This window comes from Typopeltis vanoorti, chromosome 5 (assembly GCF_054136105.1).
Source record: "Typopeltis vanoorti isolate ZY-2024b chromosome 5, IOZ_Tvanoo_1.0, whole genome shotgun sequence".
Classification (NCBI taxonomy): Eukaryota; Metazoa; Arthropoda; class Arachnida; order Uropygi; family Thelyphonidae; genus Typopeltis; species Typopeltis vanoorti.
The window spans coordinates 128,272,878-128,289,732 of record NC_143553.1 but is presented as its reverse complement, the minus strand read 5'-3'; the positions used below and the strand labels follow the sequence as shown (position 1 = coordinate 128,289,732).

Genomic DNA, 16,855 nt, shown 5'->3' with positions numbered 1-16,855 from the left:
CAGTAACTCCACAATGGCTGAATGGAATTATAGAAATATAATTGGAATTAGGATGCATGTTAAATGCCCATGTGGTTAAGCTTTGATTTCATTTGGTTCATTTTGATTGACAAAATAATTCGAAACGATGCTAATAACATCCTAATATCGTACTAGTGGTTTTGATTCAGGTTTAATAGTAGCGAGGATAGCTAAGGTTATACTGCGCCAAAACATGGCAATGTACTATCAGAAATTCAGTTTGGTGTTTAAGATCGCTTAAAATTTGTCGAATTCCAAATTTTAGTTATCCTACACACACACACACACACACACACACACACACACACACACACACACTTATTTTTCACACCCCATTTTTTTTTCCCTCGCACGCCAAAGTTCATTGGATAGCTTAACTGTCACCACAGACATTATAATAGTTCTTGCGATGAATAACGAACATACCAATAACTGAAAACAAAATTCAACTGATCAGGATAACTGCGCTCTATACAAAAGTATAGAGCGCAGTTATCCTGATCAGTTAATTTTATTGTTAAACCAATCCTTATTTTCAAAATTGCTTGAAAGGTTTTGTCCTCTGCATTTTTCTTCCTTATAGTCTTACTTCTATTGACAGACAAATAAAATTTCTGTTTGTTATAATCTGGCTATTTTAAAATCTGGATTTTGTTGAATTGTTTTGAATTAAAGCTATAGAGGACAGTGTATTATCCATTAACTTCGTGTGTTTTTTGACCGCTTTGGTTGTTTTTCTGGATGAAAAACCGAAGGGTGGAGATAACCCTGTTGGACTGCAAACTCATCTTAAGTTGAAAAGCCCTTAAAAGATTCTTCGCGTACTAGATGGGATTCGAATACAGATTTTTTTCAGCCAGTGGGCATCGTCAATACCGACTGTGCTAAGGCAGAATTAGTTTTAAGGCAAAAACGTTTTACCAAATTTTGTTTAAGGCAAATTTTGCTAAAACAATGTCTACTATGCATATTTCAAGAAAACGGCTGTAGGTTCAATTTTTGTGATAATGAATGATACTACTGTATAGGAATGCGATTAGAAAATCTCTTTGATTACGATATTTGTTATATCAGGTATGATAAAGTATTTTAAGAGTGGCAATTATGAGTGGCTCGTAATTTGGAACTAAGCAGCAGATGGAAACTAAGAGGGTTTAATCTAAATTCATTCTATTACCATTTTTAATGTGTGTGTGTGTGTGTGTGTGTGTGTGTATATATATCGTTGTGCGCGCGCAGCACTTTTCAATTATTTCCTTACCACTATCTACGACTACGTTGTCATTTTAATATTGCTCACTCGGTAGAATAGTTTATTGTGAAACCATCGAGACATTTGACAGTTATATACGTGTTCTGATATGCTGTCATAGGCTTTGCTTTCTTGCATTGGATTTAATACTAATATGAATTCATGTTTTTCTACCATTAATTGGGTAGGAAATGGATAACTTTTTTTCCAAGCCAAAACTAAAACATTCCTCTTCTATTTTTGAAAGTCCAACAGAACCAGATTTTGTATGTATGTAAATTAATTTTAATTAGTCTTACAGTTCCATTCCCCACTCATCTTTTATCTTTTCACTAACTTTTACTATTGACTTCATAAATCTGTTTTCATCTGCAATACATTCATACAATTTGATGTGCAACAAGGACACACCAGAATATGTTTAGCAATGAAAACAATTAATACCAAGTATTTTGCTTCTTTAAGATATACTAGGCTAACCACCTTTTCTACAAGCAATCGCTAATGGAGGACAAAAAATGACATTTGGTTTATTTGGATTTACAGCTAATTAACTCAGGCTGAGGCCAGTGTATCATGTCTCTTAATTGCACGTGTTCTAATGGCCGGCTTGTCTCTTTTCCTGAGATTCCAGGAGAAGAAACCCTTTCTCCTGCGTAGGAGATCGGCTAACTTACCATCACTTGAAAAGTCCTGATAAAAAAAGGTTCTTGGCGTCCTATACTGGATTCGAACCCATGTCTTTCCAACAAAACGGCACGTCAAAATCGACTGAGCTACCAAGGCTCACAGGAAATTACATATGAAGACTCATTGGTAATGGCTTCGTAGGACATTTAAAACATCCTGTTGAAATATCATTCTTTTAAACCAGTCTAAGCCTGATCTAGAGAAGTGTAGATCGCGGCTTTGAAAACAAGATTACTGACGACACAGTTGCTAATACGTGCAGTTACATTTTTGTACTGTATCCAGCACTAAATGAAAAATTAACGTAGTTGAATATAGCGCAAGAGGTCTATTTGAAAAGCATCGAAATATTTTGCCTAAACGATTTCTTTTTACATATATTATAAACTCTCATTAGAACTATCACACGTTTAGTTTGCCATTAATATCAAAAGGTTTGAGTTTCAGAATGTTCATCACTGGGAAATTCAATTTTTTATTACAATTTTATTAAGTTTCTGTGAAGGAATATCTTCAAATTTTTTATTTAATCACAAGTCATTCTAGTAATGACTGCATTCCGTGTTAAAAAAAATCAAGGAAATAGTCTAAGAGGTTTTTTTTTTTTGTTGTTGTTTTCTAAGAACGTATTAAAAGCCTTGCGGCCTTCATTAGCATTTAAAATACTCTTTAGTTTCTTTAGAATTTTATTGTATGCCACAGACAAAGCAAAATAACAAAAATGCGAAGTATTCAAAAACGTTTTGACTACGCTGGTTTCCACCTTTAATTTATATGCCTTCATGTAAATAAATATTATATTAGTCTGTTATAGATCAATTTCTTTGAGAAGTGCTGCTTAAAATGTCAAAATTATCCCCTGATCTCGAATTTGTCACACTAAATATGTATTTTTTTTTCCTTAAGGCGCTTAATTACAGTAAAGGGGGATAGTTCTAGAATTACAGTGAGAACAGTGGCTTGAAATAAGAAATTTTCGGTTTTGACATTTCCTGGTGTAAAAATCCGCGATGGATGCCTTACTAATGATTAAGTATTTCAATTAATGCAACTGATTTTCCATGATGGGATTGACAGTGTTTATTCTAAACGAATAACCTTCCCGATGGACAGAATTCATCGGCCTATTTCTTGACGTTCTAACATTTTACTTGATTCCTAAAAATTTACTTCCCTGTTTACTTTCTTCTCCCTCACATTCACATTAGGAAAATCCCACGAAACAAGCATTCTTGTCAATATTCTCGGTGCCATCAAATGCAAAGAAATATTTTTCATTGGAATATTACACAAAGCAGGCAGCCAGTTAGTCGCTTTAATGATCTGTTAATGCAGCACATTGGCGTCAGTGAGGCAGGGATAACATACGGACATTTTAGAGAGCGTGCGAGTCATTTGTTTTACTTTTTTTTTGTGGGGGGGGGGTTCCGGTTATGTATATTATCTCGAAAGCTAAGCATCGCAATTATGCTTAATAAATTTTCTTACAATACATTGTCGAATTACTAAAGGTAAGTTTGTTTTCTATTAAATTAACAACTGCTTAAAAACAAAAAAATCTCTTAGCTATTGAGTAATCGCCACGTGAGGTCCCCCCCCTCCACACATACACCAAGAGGTTTCTTATTCTGAAATTGGATCCCCAGTAGTAGTGAACATTGAAATAAAGCTGAATCTTTCAAAATACATATTACGATGACTTTTATACTTAAAACTAGTTTTATTTAATAGTGATTTATTACTGGGATATTAAACAGAATGTCAGTTTAAAAATACCAATTTTTATTACGATTTTCAGTTCTTGAAAAATCGTTATATTTTAGTAACATTACAGTACTTTTTTTGGGGGGGGGGGAAGGAAATCGTATTTTCAATATCTGCGTGTATTTCTCAACATCATTAAAATAATCCTTTACGGTTTATCAAAATATAATTTCATTCAAATTCTTAATCCTAGTCTTAGTTCTCTCAAGCAAATATTGTTGAAGTTTTAGGACCACTTAAAGAACATTTCATTAAAAAAAAAAGTAGCGTTCCATTAGTTAGAATATGTTCCACATATTTTATCATCTCGTTACTTACTCCTTCATAACTTAAAGTTATATTTTCTTTTTGTTCTACTTTTGGACATTCCCCGGTGTGATTGTTTACTCCTTGACTTGTGAATGATCCATTGACCATTGCAACGAGAGCAAAGTTGAAACAAACTCTGTGGGCAAACATCAGACTCAGACCCCAAAAGGTGAGAAACGTTAGGATGTAACGTGCTGGACAACATTCTGAAAAAGAAAGAAAGAAAAAAAAAACCATTACATCAACCCCAGCGTTATAAAAATGACAAATAGCGAACTTCAGTATTAAACATAGTAAATTATCATAACAGTTAAATGGTTAGGAATGTTTTGGAAGAGGAAAAAAATTGACATGGTAAAGAAACACAAGAAATTTACTTTCTTCCCTATTCTTTCCTTTTTGGTACAAATCCAGTTGTCCTCCAAAAAGATCTTTGGACTTTCAGATCTTTTGTGGAATGTAAAACTAAAGCTAGGTTTGCCTGTCTCAGAAGAATGCATTTCCTTCTCCCCCCCCCTCAATTTTTTTTCTTCTTCTTCTCCATCCTCAAAGTAGACAAGTCAGTCACAACACGCACTTGGAAGTCACTACATCCTCCGTAGCTGTCTTTGCTGACGTTACGTCTCATTAACGTTCGTTGACTTTTGAGATTAGTTTAGTTATATTGACATGACGATACACACACGCATCCGTTGGAATTGTGCTCTTGCATAATAAAAAAATAGTATGCTTTGATTACATTTCTTTTCAAAATATAACAGAGGAAAGGTCGACAACCTATAGCACATTAATACCATGGATGAGTCAGATGTTAGATCTGACTCATCCATGGTATTACTGTGCTATAGATTTCCAAGGCAGAGTTTCCAGTTAAACATCACTTTTTCTCACGTCACTTCAGACTTCCATTAAGCAAGTTAGTGCTTCACACAGAACAGTAGAAATCGGTTGCCACCTAACGGCATTTATGCTGTTGGATTCCACTAATGCCCGAACGAGTTCCATATATCGGAAGACTTACATGCGATTGATTTTGAAATACATTTACAACCTGATAATGTGCGACTGCAAAGCAAGATGTCTTTTATCTCTTTACAATAAAGTAACTCTCTCTACTACAAAAAAGACAATACGCTATCTATGGACTAAGGAGAACTGTCATGTTTCTCACTTTATCTCTATATTTTCTCTTGGTTTTTCGGTGAAAATCATGGATGGGGACCAAAAGTGTTGCTTTGGATTTAGTAGGTGCGCACCTACGCAAAAGCTTTCACACGTAGTCACTGCAAAAAAAAAAAAAAAAAAAGAAGAAAGAAATGTCTGTAAATATATTCCTCAGACAAACTATAAGTTCATGCAGGCAAAAAGATAGTAGGGAATACTGTGTAATATATGGGACAAGTGTGTTCTTTAACTTAATATTCGTTTTCTATTATTTCCCTTCTTTATTGTTCTACCTTAAGTAAAATTTTCCTTGCCTGCGATCTCCAGATATTTATTTGATTGAAGACTGCGCCTCTGAAATTCCCCTATAGGCAAAAGAAAGTTTTTATACCCTAGTAGATCAATTAATCACTTATATCCTATTTTAGCAAAGTTTTGCAGTCATGGCAAAATTTACTCATAAATCACAACTAATCATTGGGGTTCTGCCATCAGGTCCGAAAGTGTTTTTTGGATCAGTGCATTGCAAAACGATTGAATCGCACAACTATTTTTATCAACAATAAACACAAGCTTAATTTCTGATCAAATAATCATACATATCACATAAAATCACAAGATTCATTTATGGAAGGTAATTCTTAGTCTTTCTCAATCACTCAACTTGGTTTCTATTGAATTCTCTCGCACTTACTTACTTAGACCTTCACCAAGCATACTTTATATTACAAAAATCAGGAAGTTGTACATGTAGCATGAAATCGTTAGTTGCACTTGACATTCCTATTTTAGCATCAATCAAAATACAACATACATGTTTACAAATATATCTCTCAGAATCTCATTCCTTTCAAACACTTAATCATAATCTAGGCAAATATATTTATACAGTCCACCTCATTGAGCTTCAAACATTCCAATGGTATGATATCAGGAACATACTCTATCATAAAATTCAATCATAAGTACACATTATAATTAATCAAAGAAATTTCAGTAGCTCAATTTCTCCCAGGGAAATTAACTGCACTCATGTTTCACTCATTAGCTATTTCACACTTTCATGAGAAATGTTAACACTCTAAATACTATCTCCTTAAACTAGACAATTTAGCAGTTCGATAGGGAATTCTTTCTTAATTCACCAACAATAAATGAATGTATATACTCACATGGGTCTCTTCCTATTGTATATATCTTCTGTCCTTCTTTCCTTATTCCGGCGGTTTCTCTCCTCCGTTTCGTGTTTTGGAATTCTCCTCGAAGCGACACCCGGCACCGATGAATAGTCGCAGCAGCAGGCGGGATATAGGGTATAGGGTAGGTAGGCGTTCCGGCGTCTTGAACTGCCCGGCGAAGGATTTTTGCATAGGCCTGGTCGCACTTACTTGACTACAGGACCTTTACGGCAAGATTTCTCCTTAACTATTGCCTCTAGATATCTTCGGCTGTGACTGGAACGATATCGGTGGACGGGTCTCTCCACCCTCCCCTTCGGAACTTACACCTCGGGTCCTCGATCTCTCGTGGATGGTTCACTCAGGATGAAGAAAAGGAAGCCCTTCACATCTCCGAACCAACCCTTTTAAACACCAGAGACCCTGCACCTTTGATTAAGTTTTGGGACCCCTAGCGTCCCCTTGCGAGTCCTGCTAGTAGTTTGGAGAACCCTGTATAATGTTTCTCAAAAATTCGCTTACAATCTTACTTCCTCCCTTTACTGCCTTAATCTTGCCTAAAGGCCTTTTTTTTTTTTTTATTCGCGCCGCGCTCTTTCAATATTGACCTTGAAGGTCACCTGCGACGGGTCTTGCAAACAATCTTCAAAAGACATGCTTGGTTTCAATACTTCTACATCCCTTCTTAAACAATGAGCGAGTTAATTCCCTTTGGGCTTATTTTGCTCTTTATACAGATAGCTTTACATAGCGAAATAAAATATACATTTGTACAAGAAAATTCAGGTGAACTCCTTCTGTAAAAAGTAGATGTTTTAGATAATTTATTTTGGCAACATCGAATTTTTACAACTGGACGCTATTGCTGATAGAGAGGCCCAAGGAAAAAGGAGTAATCATTATTATTATTATCTGATACCTCCAGGGAGTTAAGGATTCATCGAGAGGCTACAAATCATGGAAACCAGCCATCATACCTTCTCTTAAATTCATTCACACTAGATGCACTCACTACCACTAAAGGCAAACTATTCTATTCACTCGCTGCTCTGCGAGAGAAAACAGACCTAGCTCTTATCCCGTTCTTGACTGCGAACAAATTTAACTTCCATGGATGCTCCCATGTTATCTCCCCACTTTCCATATAACGAAAAATTTCATTATACGACATCCTATAACATCCATTTAGAAGTTTATAAACCTATATCATATCACCCCTCTTTCTGCTGTTAACCAGAGTCTGTCCTCTTAATCTAAATCCGGATATGATCTTTGTAACTCTTCTTTATCCACTTGGAACCCAAGTGATCAAATCTGCACACAATAATCCAGGTGCAGTCTTATCAAGGCTTTATAAAGAAGAAAAATTACTTCCTTATTCTTACATGTCAAGGATCGCTTCAACATCGTAATTATCTTTTCAGTTGTATTTGCAACTTTAGTTATGTGACCTTTGAACTTCAAATTCCTATATACCATTGCACCAAGAACTGTAGCCTCATGGAGTTATTCTTATAGAATAACTCCAATAGTATAATATGCCGCTAGAAATCTCATCACGCCTAAGTGCATAACTTTACACTTGTTAACATTAAACGGACAGTCATTTTTGTTTGCCCAAATTTCCAGCCTATTCAAATCATTTTGTAAGCGCTGGTTATCAGTAGCATTCCTGATTGTCCTGCCTATCTTCACATTATCGGCAAACATTTGCACATCTCTAACAGGAGATGTGCAAATGACACTACACTTTCTGGACAATACAATTAATGACACTACACTTTCTAATGTCATTAATGTATAGATTGAACAACAATGTCCCAAAGGACTGAACCCTGAGGAACACCACTGGTCACCTTAAATTTAGCAGATCAACACCTACCAATACCATTTTTTGATATCTCTGTTAACTATCTACTGATCCAAGTCAAGAGTTTATATTTCAATCCTACATTCTCCAGTTTATGCAATACCCTTTCGTGTGCTTTCCTATTAAATGCCCTAGTAAAATTCAACATTATCATAATGTATCCATTCCCTTTATCCAACTCGACCGTAACATTGTTACAAAATATGAGCAAATTGCTAAAACATGACCTTCCTTTAGTAAACCCATGCTGCTTCTTGCAAAGTATAGTTTGTTTGTCTACCCGTTTCTGTATGCGAATTCTTACCAACTTCTCTAAAATCTTCACTACCACAACTAGAGATACTGATAAGTCGGTAGTTAAGCATCAGTTTTTGCACAATGGAACTATATTACATTCCTTACATTCTTGTGGTATCGTTCCTGAGCTGAGACTCAAGTTATACAGACATGCGAAAGGCCCAGCTAATTCGATTGAACATTTCTTTAGCAAACCTGCTGATATTCCATCTATCTATATTGACAAATTCTTATCCAGGTTATGCAACAGCTCTTCAACCTCATCTTCATGCACCTCTAACAGTATCACTATGCGCCATGTTACACACACCCGGTTGATATATCTTAGCAAAGTGAGCACTCATTAATTGAACAATCTTATTAGCTTACAACACTCGAGTACCAACTGTAAAGTTATTCTTCCACATTCATTCTTTTGCTTGTGGCATTATTCTCAAAGAAAACCCATGAACCCAAGTTTGATACACTGCTCGCTTCACTGTCGTTTACATCAGTCGTTCTTCATTGCGTTTTTTCAATTTTTTTTAAATGTTCCATTGACTAAGTGAGTAGCACTTGGTCAATGGAATGACCTCAAAAATCTGCCTGATAACAAAAGTATGAGCCATGTGTTGCGTTTATATAACAATAATGAAATGATTGGGGGGGGGGGGAAGCATACACTACACTTAGTAAAAAGTTGAAATCACTAAAATTTTGAATATTAATTTGAACTGTTAGTCGTTTATTAAAAATAAAATTCTCTAGTTTTTTTTACCCAACAGTATGTCAACAAAAGCCTGAAAATAATCATTATATCGTTCTGTACCTGGAACTATAAAAGCTTCTCGAATACCGTTTCCTATATTATCTTGCTATAGGAGTTAAACGAACGCTAGAGGACAGTACAAAGAAAACGTTACTTTATGGAAGCTGAGCTTTAGCAGTTTACAGCAGAACATACCTTGCACAGTCCAAAAGATGCTATTCGCATAGGCTATTACGGAATAGAAAACAACCCAAGACATATTTGCCCAAACGCATCACAGACGTTCACGTTTACAAATGAACCAATAAGACAAAAACCAGCAAGAGAGAGAGAAAAGCATGTTTACTCGAGTGCATTAAGTGGGCGAAAAATGATTACACACGCAATACCAAAATAACCTACAGGTGTGCTACGACACTAGACTAGACATTACGTAAGCCTTTGGCAGTATTTGTTCCATGTCGCTTTGTCACGTGTATTTTCGCTAAACGGAAAGGTGAAAAAACTCAACTGAACACGAAAATATGTAACTGTTTGTGAAAGTGGATATTTTCAAAACGTATAGCGTACGATTTGTTTTCATTGTTCAAGTGAAATTTTATTATTATTCTACGATTCTAATAAACCACTGGTGTATACGATCGAAATCAAATAACAAATTATAAAAACAAAACATGAAAACTATAATAAATAATAAACGATAATAAATTATAGCATAGCTATTGCTATGCTATAATTTATTATCGTTTTACATAAATTTTTGCTTTAGCTGTTAAATTGTAATTATAAATAGTTGGATTAAAAAATTGCACGAATTAAAATAATGCTTGCGTAATAAACACGAATGTCTTCAAATAAATCTTTTTTTTTTTTTGTAATTGCGATATTTAAATCTAATATTAAATAGATGGAAATTTCAATGGAATCTCATTAATATATCTCTTTTTTTTTTTTTTTTTTCATCTGCCACACTTTAATACCTACCTCTCCTATCGCTGTATTATCTCAAATTCGATGTACCTGTTCGGGTACACTCATATTTATCGGATTCTAGAAGTGCTAGCGACAATCCGGTGTTCTAAATTGAATGGTACGCATAATTCAATTTAGTACATTCATATTAAACTTTTTATAAAAACTGTACACACACGAACCTTCAGTCTAACTAGTTGTATACAAGGACATTAAAAATTAATCTAATTGCGACTGTAAAATCAATTACAAACAATAATTACTTACAGAATTGCTTCAAGATCCTTCAAATACACTGGTTATTTTGAGATACACCTACAATTTATGCTGATAGATTTCTAATACATAGAGAACAGGTGGGCGAGTTACTGAATCCGTGTTTCCTCAAGTCCTAACAAATACTTTAAGCTTAAAAATATTTTTAGAACTTTTTTTGTAAAATAGTCGCTTGACAATCAACTTTTCACTGTATCTACTTATAACTCAACTGCTTTAAATACAAAGCACGGAGCAGTTAAGGAAAATCGAGTTAAGTAGGCACTTACCTGCTAATGAACATGTGACTTGGCTTCTTATCGTCTTTCTTTGCGCTTCTTTTGCCTCCATTTCAAGTGCAAATTATGAATAGATTAGTCCGAAAAATAAGGCGCCTCTATGTCTCTTATAGTGTTCCGTCTGGCTCGACCATCGTATGATATAAACGTCATCGCATTACTTAAGAAGTCTCGCGTTTTTCTATTGTTAGCGCAGAATAATCCTCCTTCAGCACCTCTTGACACGAGGGAGATAAATTAAGCCGGAACTAATGTGCAACAACGAATCAAATGAGATTTTAATTTTTACTACTTGAAAAAACAACTCGTGTGTATTAAATTTGGTGATGAACCCTGAAGCATCGCGAGGCATTACGTTCAGTCACTTGTTAAAAAATAAATGGAAACACAATACGGGGAAAGCAAAACGAACGAAGAAAAAAGCGGCATGCGATGATCACGTGGAGTTTTCAGATACCGTGGAAGGGCGATAAACGTCAGTCAGCGCGAAGTGTGGTTAATGAATGAAAAAAAATAATAATAAAATCCTAACGAAATGTTAATTGAATAGATATTATACATAACTCAGTAGCCGAAATATTAGAAGCGCTCCGATGCCGAAAGAAATCTACCAGTAACGCGTAATTAACGACCCCTAGCAGGCTCCTGTAAGTAGGTGGTAAGTGCCTCCGGAAAGCCAGTATCTGCATACAAGTACGTGGAATCGGTTCTTAGTAATAGAACGCTTTCGTCGAAACTTAAGTTCATGCAGTTTTCATCCCGGTTGCGTAGGTTTTGTATGTATATTAGAAAGGCATACGATAGCGATGAAGCTGGTCGACTTTTATTACCTATCAGAATGCAGTCTAATTTACAAGGGCTCAGAAGCATAACATATGTTTACGACTTGCACGCTATTGGGAAACTTCAGTATTTCAAGAGGATTTAAAAAGGATTTTCAGTTTGGGTGAAGGCTATACGGATAATTTTCTCTAAATCTTTTGAAGTGGATTTTAAAATCGAGTTAGGAAGGAATGAAGTGCTAAAGATTTGTCCTTATTAATTGGGATAGTTTCGAATGAATTAGAATAGTTCCGTTTATTAAGAATTAACCTGTACCTAGCCGAAGATACACAAATTGGACCAAGAATGAGCTTTAATCTTTTTGGGGAAGTTGTAATAGTTGAGAAGCCTGTTTCGCAAGATTACTCCAGTTTTTTTACACCTGATTAAAATGTGAATACTGGTTCGAAATATTATGAGGTTACTGGATGCACACTCGTTACAATTACCTTGGCGTTATAGATAGCTTGTGTGAGGAACAAGAAGTTGGTACTTATTAGTCATGGGCGTACCGTGAGTAGAGATAGAAACTGCGACACTCTGGGCATAACTACCTTGATATGAGCTATCATACAGACCAAAAAAAAAAAAAACTGTCAGACGGTACCATTTTTCCCTTGGAGAGAGAGAGAAAGGAAGGGGTAGAGTAGTTCCCACTCTGACGGAGAATTGCCAAGAATTTGAAAAAAATAAACACGAACAAACTGCTAGAGACGTAAGACTCCTCTCTAGATGTCGAAACTAAAAACAATATAGTCTAACTAATGCTCAGTCCGGCTACAAGGATTCTATACCGAAACATAAAACTGACGAGCACAAACAACAATTTACAGAAGAAAAATAAAGTATACAAAAATGAAATATGTGACAGTGGTTGTTGCGACACCAATGGCAATGACACATCCTAAAAACAGGCTACTAGAGATCTGAACTGCAGAAAGAACGAAGCACGTGGGCTAAATGCCAACTGAGTGACTGGTCACGTGAAAATCAAACTAAACCTTAAGAACGAAGCTAACGAACTAGTTAGCTTCGTTCTCCTTTTTTGCAAAGAAAACTGGATGTAAGAGGCAGAAGCTTCGTTAAGAATGATCCGATTGAAGTCTTCACTCTTAAGGGAGGAACCCCTTCCCTCCCTGTTAGAAATTAGAGAATATTCTTGTCATGTATGGTTTAATAAACAGAAGTTTAAGAATATTTCTGAAGTCTGAAATTTATAGGAGTTCTGTAAAGTATATGTTACTTTTTTTTTTTTTTTTGAATTTTCAAAACATTCGAAAGTCGGAAATAAAAGGAATTTTTGCATATGTTTGTTTTATGCTGTTAATTTTGCAACTTTTTTTTTTTTTTGTGAGGAGGGGACAATGAAAAGAGTTTTTATTCATTTTAAGGATAGATGGGCTGGTAAGTACCGGCAAACTATCTTTAATAAGATTTCCACGAATAGATCGATAGAACTGCCACGTCCAGTACGCTTTACACAATTGGTCAGATGGCCGCGCAGTAGGAATGGGGGGGGGGGAGGTAGATTGATTGAACCTGTTATTTTAAGAATGGCGACAACGAGACGAAGTCATGGAGCCATTGTACTTGTTGATAACAAACAAAGTAATGGTGGAGATGGAGTGATAGTCTGGAGCGTATTTTACTGATTTTCTTAGGTTTCCTGATACTAGTAGAGCAGTGTTTCTCAACGTGGGAAGTACGCCCCACAAGGGGGCAATCTGAATATTTTGGGGGCAATTAGAAAATGTACATGCACATATTTATATTATACTTTTTCAGAACTTGGCTGACTATTATGCTAGGGGAGGTGCATTAAAATCTTTGAGACGTTGAGGTGGGGCATGATCCAAAAGAGGTTGAGAAACACTGTAGTAGAGTAACGGCTAAATGGTATGGCGTACCTGAACATTAGGGACAATTCATCTTTGACGGATTCACTTTAGTCACTGTCTCATACGTCCTATTACTGCTTTGTTTTGTTTTTTTTTCACCTCTGTCACTCTATCTTCCTCCAAATTTACAAGTTTCTGCTGTTCATGAAAAACTCAACGGATTCCTACTGTTCCTCTTAATCTCATATTTCCCTTCACAGAACACGTTTAGTTTCCTTTTGATTCTGGGGTTGATTTCTATATAATTGAAATTCACCATTTACTTTTCATATGATGCACACATCCAACAGGATAAAGTGCCGTTTCACAATATCTTTTCATCCAGAAATGGTCACCGGAATATGATAGTGACTATCTTAATTATTGTCTCTTTTGGTCCCTGAATTTCGATCCCAATGAGCATTTAGGATGCGGTGAAACGAAACTCTTGCGATAGGAAATTGATGCCAGTAAATTTGAAGTAATTGCAGGATTCTTCAGTAATGCCCCAAATAGTTTGGGGCTCTTCGAGAGTCGTCATGATCCAAACACATTATTCTTTTATTTCTAATAGATTATGGGCTCGTCGTACACTAGAATTTCTAGTTTCGTTTGACTAAAATTGAAAAAGCGTTTGCACGTGAATCATAGGTCGCTGCAAAACAGTATTGCTTGATTATTGAACAGACAGTATTTGCGAACTGTAATGCTAAAACAGATAAGTGCCACACATGAAAAGTTAGTAAAGATTTTCATGAAACCAACATTTGAGTGTTTGGATTACTGCAAATACCAGTGTATAGGCGTCCTATCAAAGACACCTGTGCTATAATCTGTCGAGTTAGCATTTTATAATCACTACTGTAATATGAAGTACACTTCTCCCTTTATCTGTGATATTTCTCCACATCAACAACTTATTATACTTGGTATATATATCCCTGTTAGTATTTGTGGATGCGCCTACTTGTAGTTGGGTTAAAATTTTATTTTATAATAGATCACTGTCGATTGATGTCTCTCCTTTATTATAGATTTATTTAAGCTATATTTATTTTCTGTTGAATCTTAGTGTTTAATTTCCTCATGATTTTCAAGTTTTACTTAAAATGTAAGATATTTCTCTTCACAAGTACGGGAAACTTCTGTTTCAGTACTGGACTGCATATAAATTCGTCAGAATTTTTTTAAGACATCATTCCATCACTTGCTTTATTTTCGCAGATGGATTGGTTCTTCATAAATAAGGGCTTTTAGGTACGTTCAGCTAAAAGTAGTGAATATAAATACAGTCATCCCTCGACTTACGTCGGGGTTCCTTTCCATCCGGCAGGACGTAAGTCGGTCGGGCAAAAGTAACTGGGTCTTTATGTCTGACCGACTTACGTCCTGCCGGATGGAAAGGAACCCCGACGTAAGTCGGTCGGACATAAGTCGATACATTAAATCAACAGAGTTATAGGAGTTATGGACATAACCATAATAAGTATATTCTCATTTTAATTTTTAAACCTTATAAAACTATACTGTGCGTTACTGTCACTATAAAACAGGAGAATAATGACCCAAATCTTCCTCCACAATCATATCTTCACTATGTGAAGGATTAGGCTGGGGCTCTTTTGGTGTAACCTTTTTTTTTTTTTTTTTTTTGATGAAAATGTCTAATATGCTTTACTTATTCCTCTTCTTCTTTTCATCGTAAATTTGTTCACATCAAGCAAACGCATCATGTACTTTCCTTTCTACTAATAAGTAGCGTTCAACATTGGGTTCATGTCTTTAGCCATTTTGAGAACATCGTTAACTGCAGAGAACATTTCTGCAAGATTTCCCCTTTTCCTCTTGTGCAACACATTGTTCCCCCAGTTCGACCAATTCTTCGTTGGTCAACTCTTCAGGGGCACTTTCTATGAGTTGAATCATATCTTCATCATTCACTTCGATATTCAGATTGTTTGTTAGGGTATTTCTTCTCTCAATTTAAACAGGTCTTCCTTTTTTTCAAAACTTCCAAAATCGTTCACAAACCTTTTTAATGTCTTTATCCATATGCCACTCATACATTGAGAAATCACTTCGTCCAAAGCCACATCAGTATTTTCATGTTGTACCATCATTTGAAATTTTGGTTTAAGCCAATAAGAATACAATTTGGTCGGCTAAATCCCAAATTGTCCATCCTCAATATTTTCAATATATTTTTAATAGCATGATAAATATTGAATGCTTTCCAGAATTTCATGAGAGTCTGGCCATTTCCTTCAGTCGCAGAATGGCTTGTGAAAAAGTTCTTCGTTGATAATAAACCTTAAACACTGCAAGAACTCCCTGATCCATTGGTTGGATCAATGAAGTAGTGTTTGGAGGGAAAAACATGACCTTGAACTTGGTGAAGATCACCAATATAAGACGGATGACTTAGAGCATTATCTAGAATTAATAAAATTTTAAATTCTACATTTTATATTATACAATATCTTTCCATTTTACTCGCATAACAGTTGATTAAGGCATCCGCAAACCATTTTTGAGTCATCCATGACTTCTTATATCTCCGCTAATGAACTGGAAGAGTATGCTTCCTAATGTTTTTGAAGGCTCGTGGATTCTCACTGTGTCATATCACAAATGGTTTCTGTTTATTGCTTTCTTTTAATGCTTTCTCCTTCAACATGCTGAAGAGACTTAGTGCCGTAGCGGTTATGGTCATTGTGCTAAAGGGTACGAGCTTTTCGTTCAGGTCCTCTATCCATGATGCAAGTAGATTTTCCATATCACCCATAGGACCTTTTCGTTGCTTCGTCACTATCGTTGATTTAATGGAAGCAAATCCTTTCACAGCCTCTACGATTGTATCCTTATTTTTCAAAATGGTCGTCACTGTAGATTGAGACCATCCGAAGTCATGTGTGATCACAATGACCAGCTTACCGGCTTAATGTTGCTTTATAACTTGCAACTTTTTTTTATTGATTCTTCACTAGATTTTTTGATTGGGCGTGTAGGGGCCATGTTGCATATCGCGAAATATTTAACGATAAATACACAAATAACCTATTTCTCAAACACAAAAATCAACAGAGCAACTGTTGAAGACACGTACCGACTATCGAGGCAGGTTGCCGCTAAATGCACTGTTGTCACTACGCATGATGCATTGTTGCTAAACAGAAACGTTTTTGTTTAACGCTCGCTTGCGTCTTGTTCGAAAGTATAGTCGAAAATGTTATTTATTCTTTTATGGGATTACGGACGTATCTTTAAACTGATAACTAACTCGAACGGACGTAAATCGAGGGATGATTGTATTTATTTACGGTGAGGGACTCCAGGA

The 16,855-nt window shown here is 35.7% G+C and overlaps 1 protein-coding gene across 3 annotated transcripts in view; it reads right to left on the bottom strand.

The window, feature by feature from the left end:
- LOC150106805 (sialin-like) overlaps positions 1-11,126 on the bottom strand; it is a 29,801-nt gene extending 18,675 nt beyond the window's left edge. Inside the window, exons 1-2 of one of the 3 annotated variants that reach the window (XM_090392717.1) lie at positions 10,811-11,126; positions 4,046-4,242 (exon numbers count right to left, since the gene is read on the bottom strand). In XM_090392717.1, coding sequence (XP_090248843.1) covers positions 4,046-4,242; positions 10,811-10,871 — 258 coding nt within the window. In that variant the 5' untranslated portion in view covers positions 10,872-11,126. Of the gene's footprint in view, positions 1-4,045; positions 4,243-6,372; positions 6,483-9,488; positions 9,563-10,810 lie in introns of those variants that run through there. The other 2 variants (XM_090392716.1, XM_090392718.1) reach the window with 2 other exon arrangements.
- Positions 11,127-16,855: the final 5,729 nt, after the last annotated feature.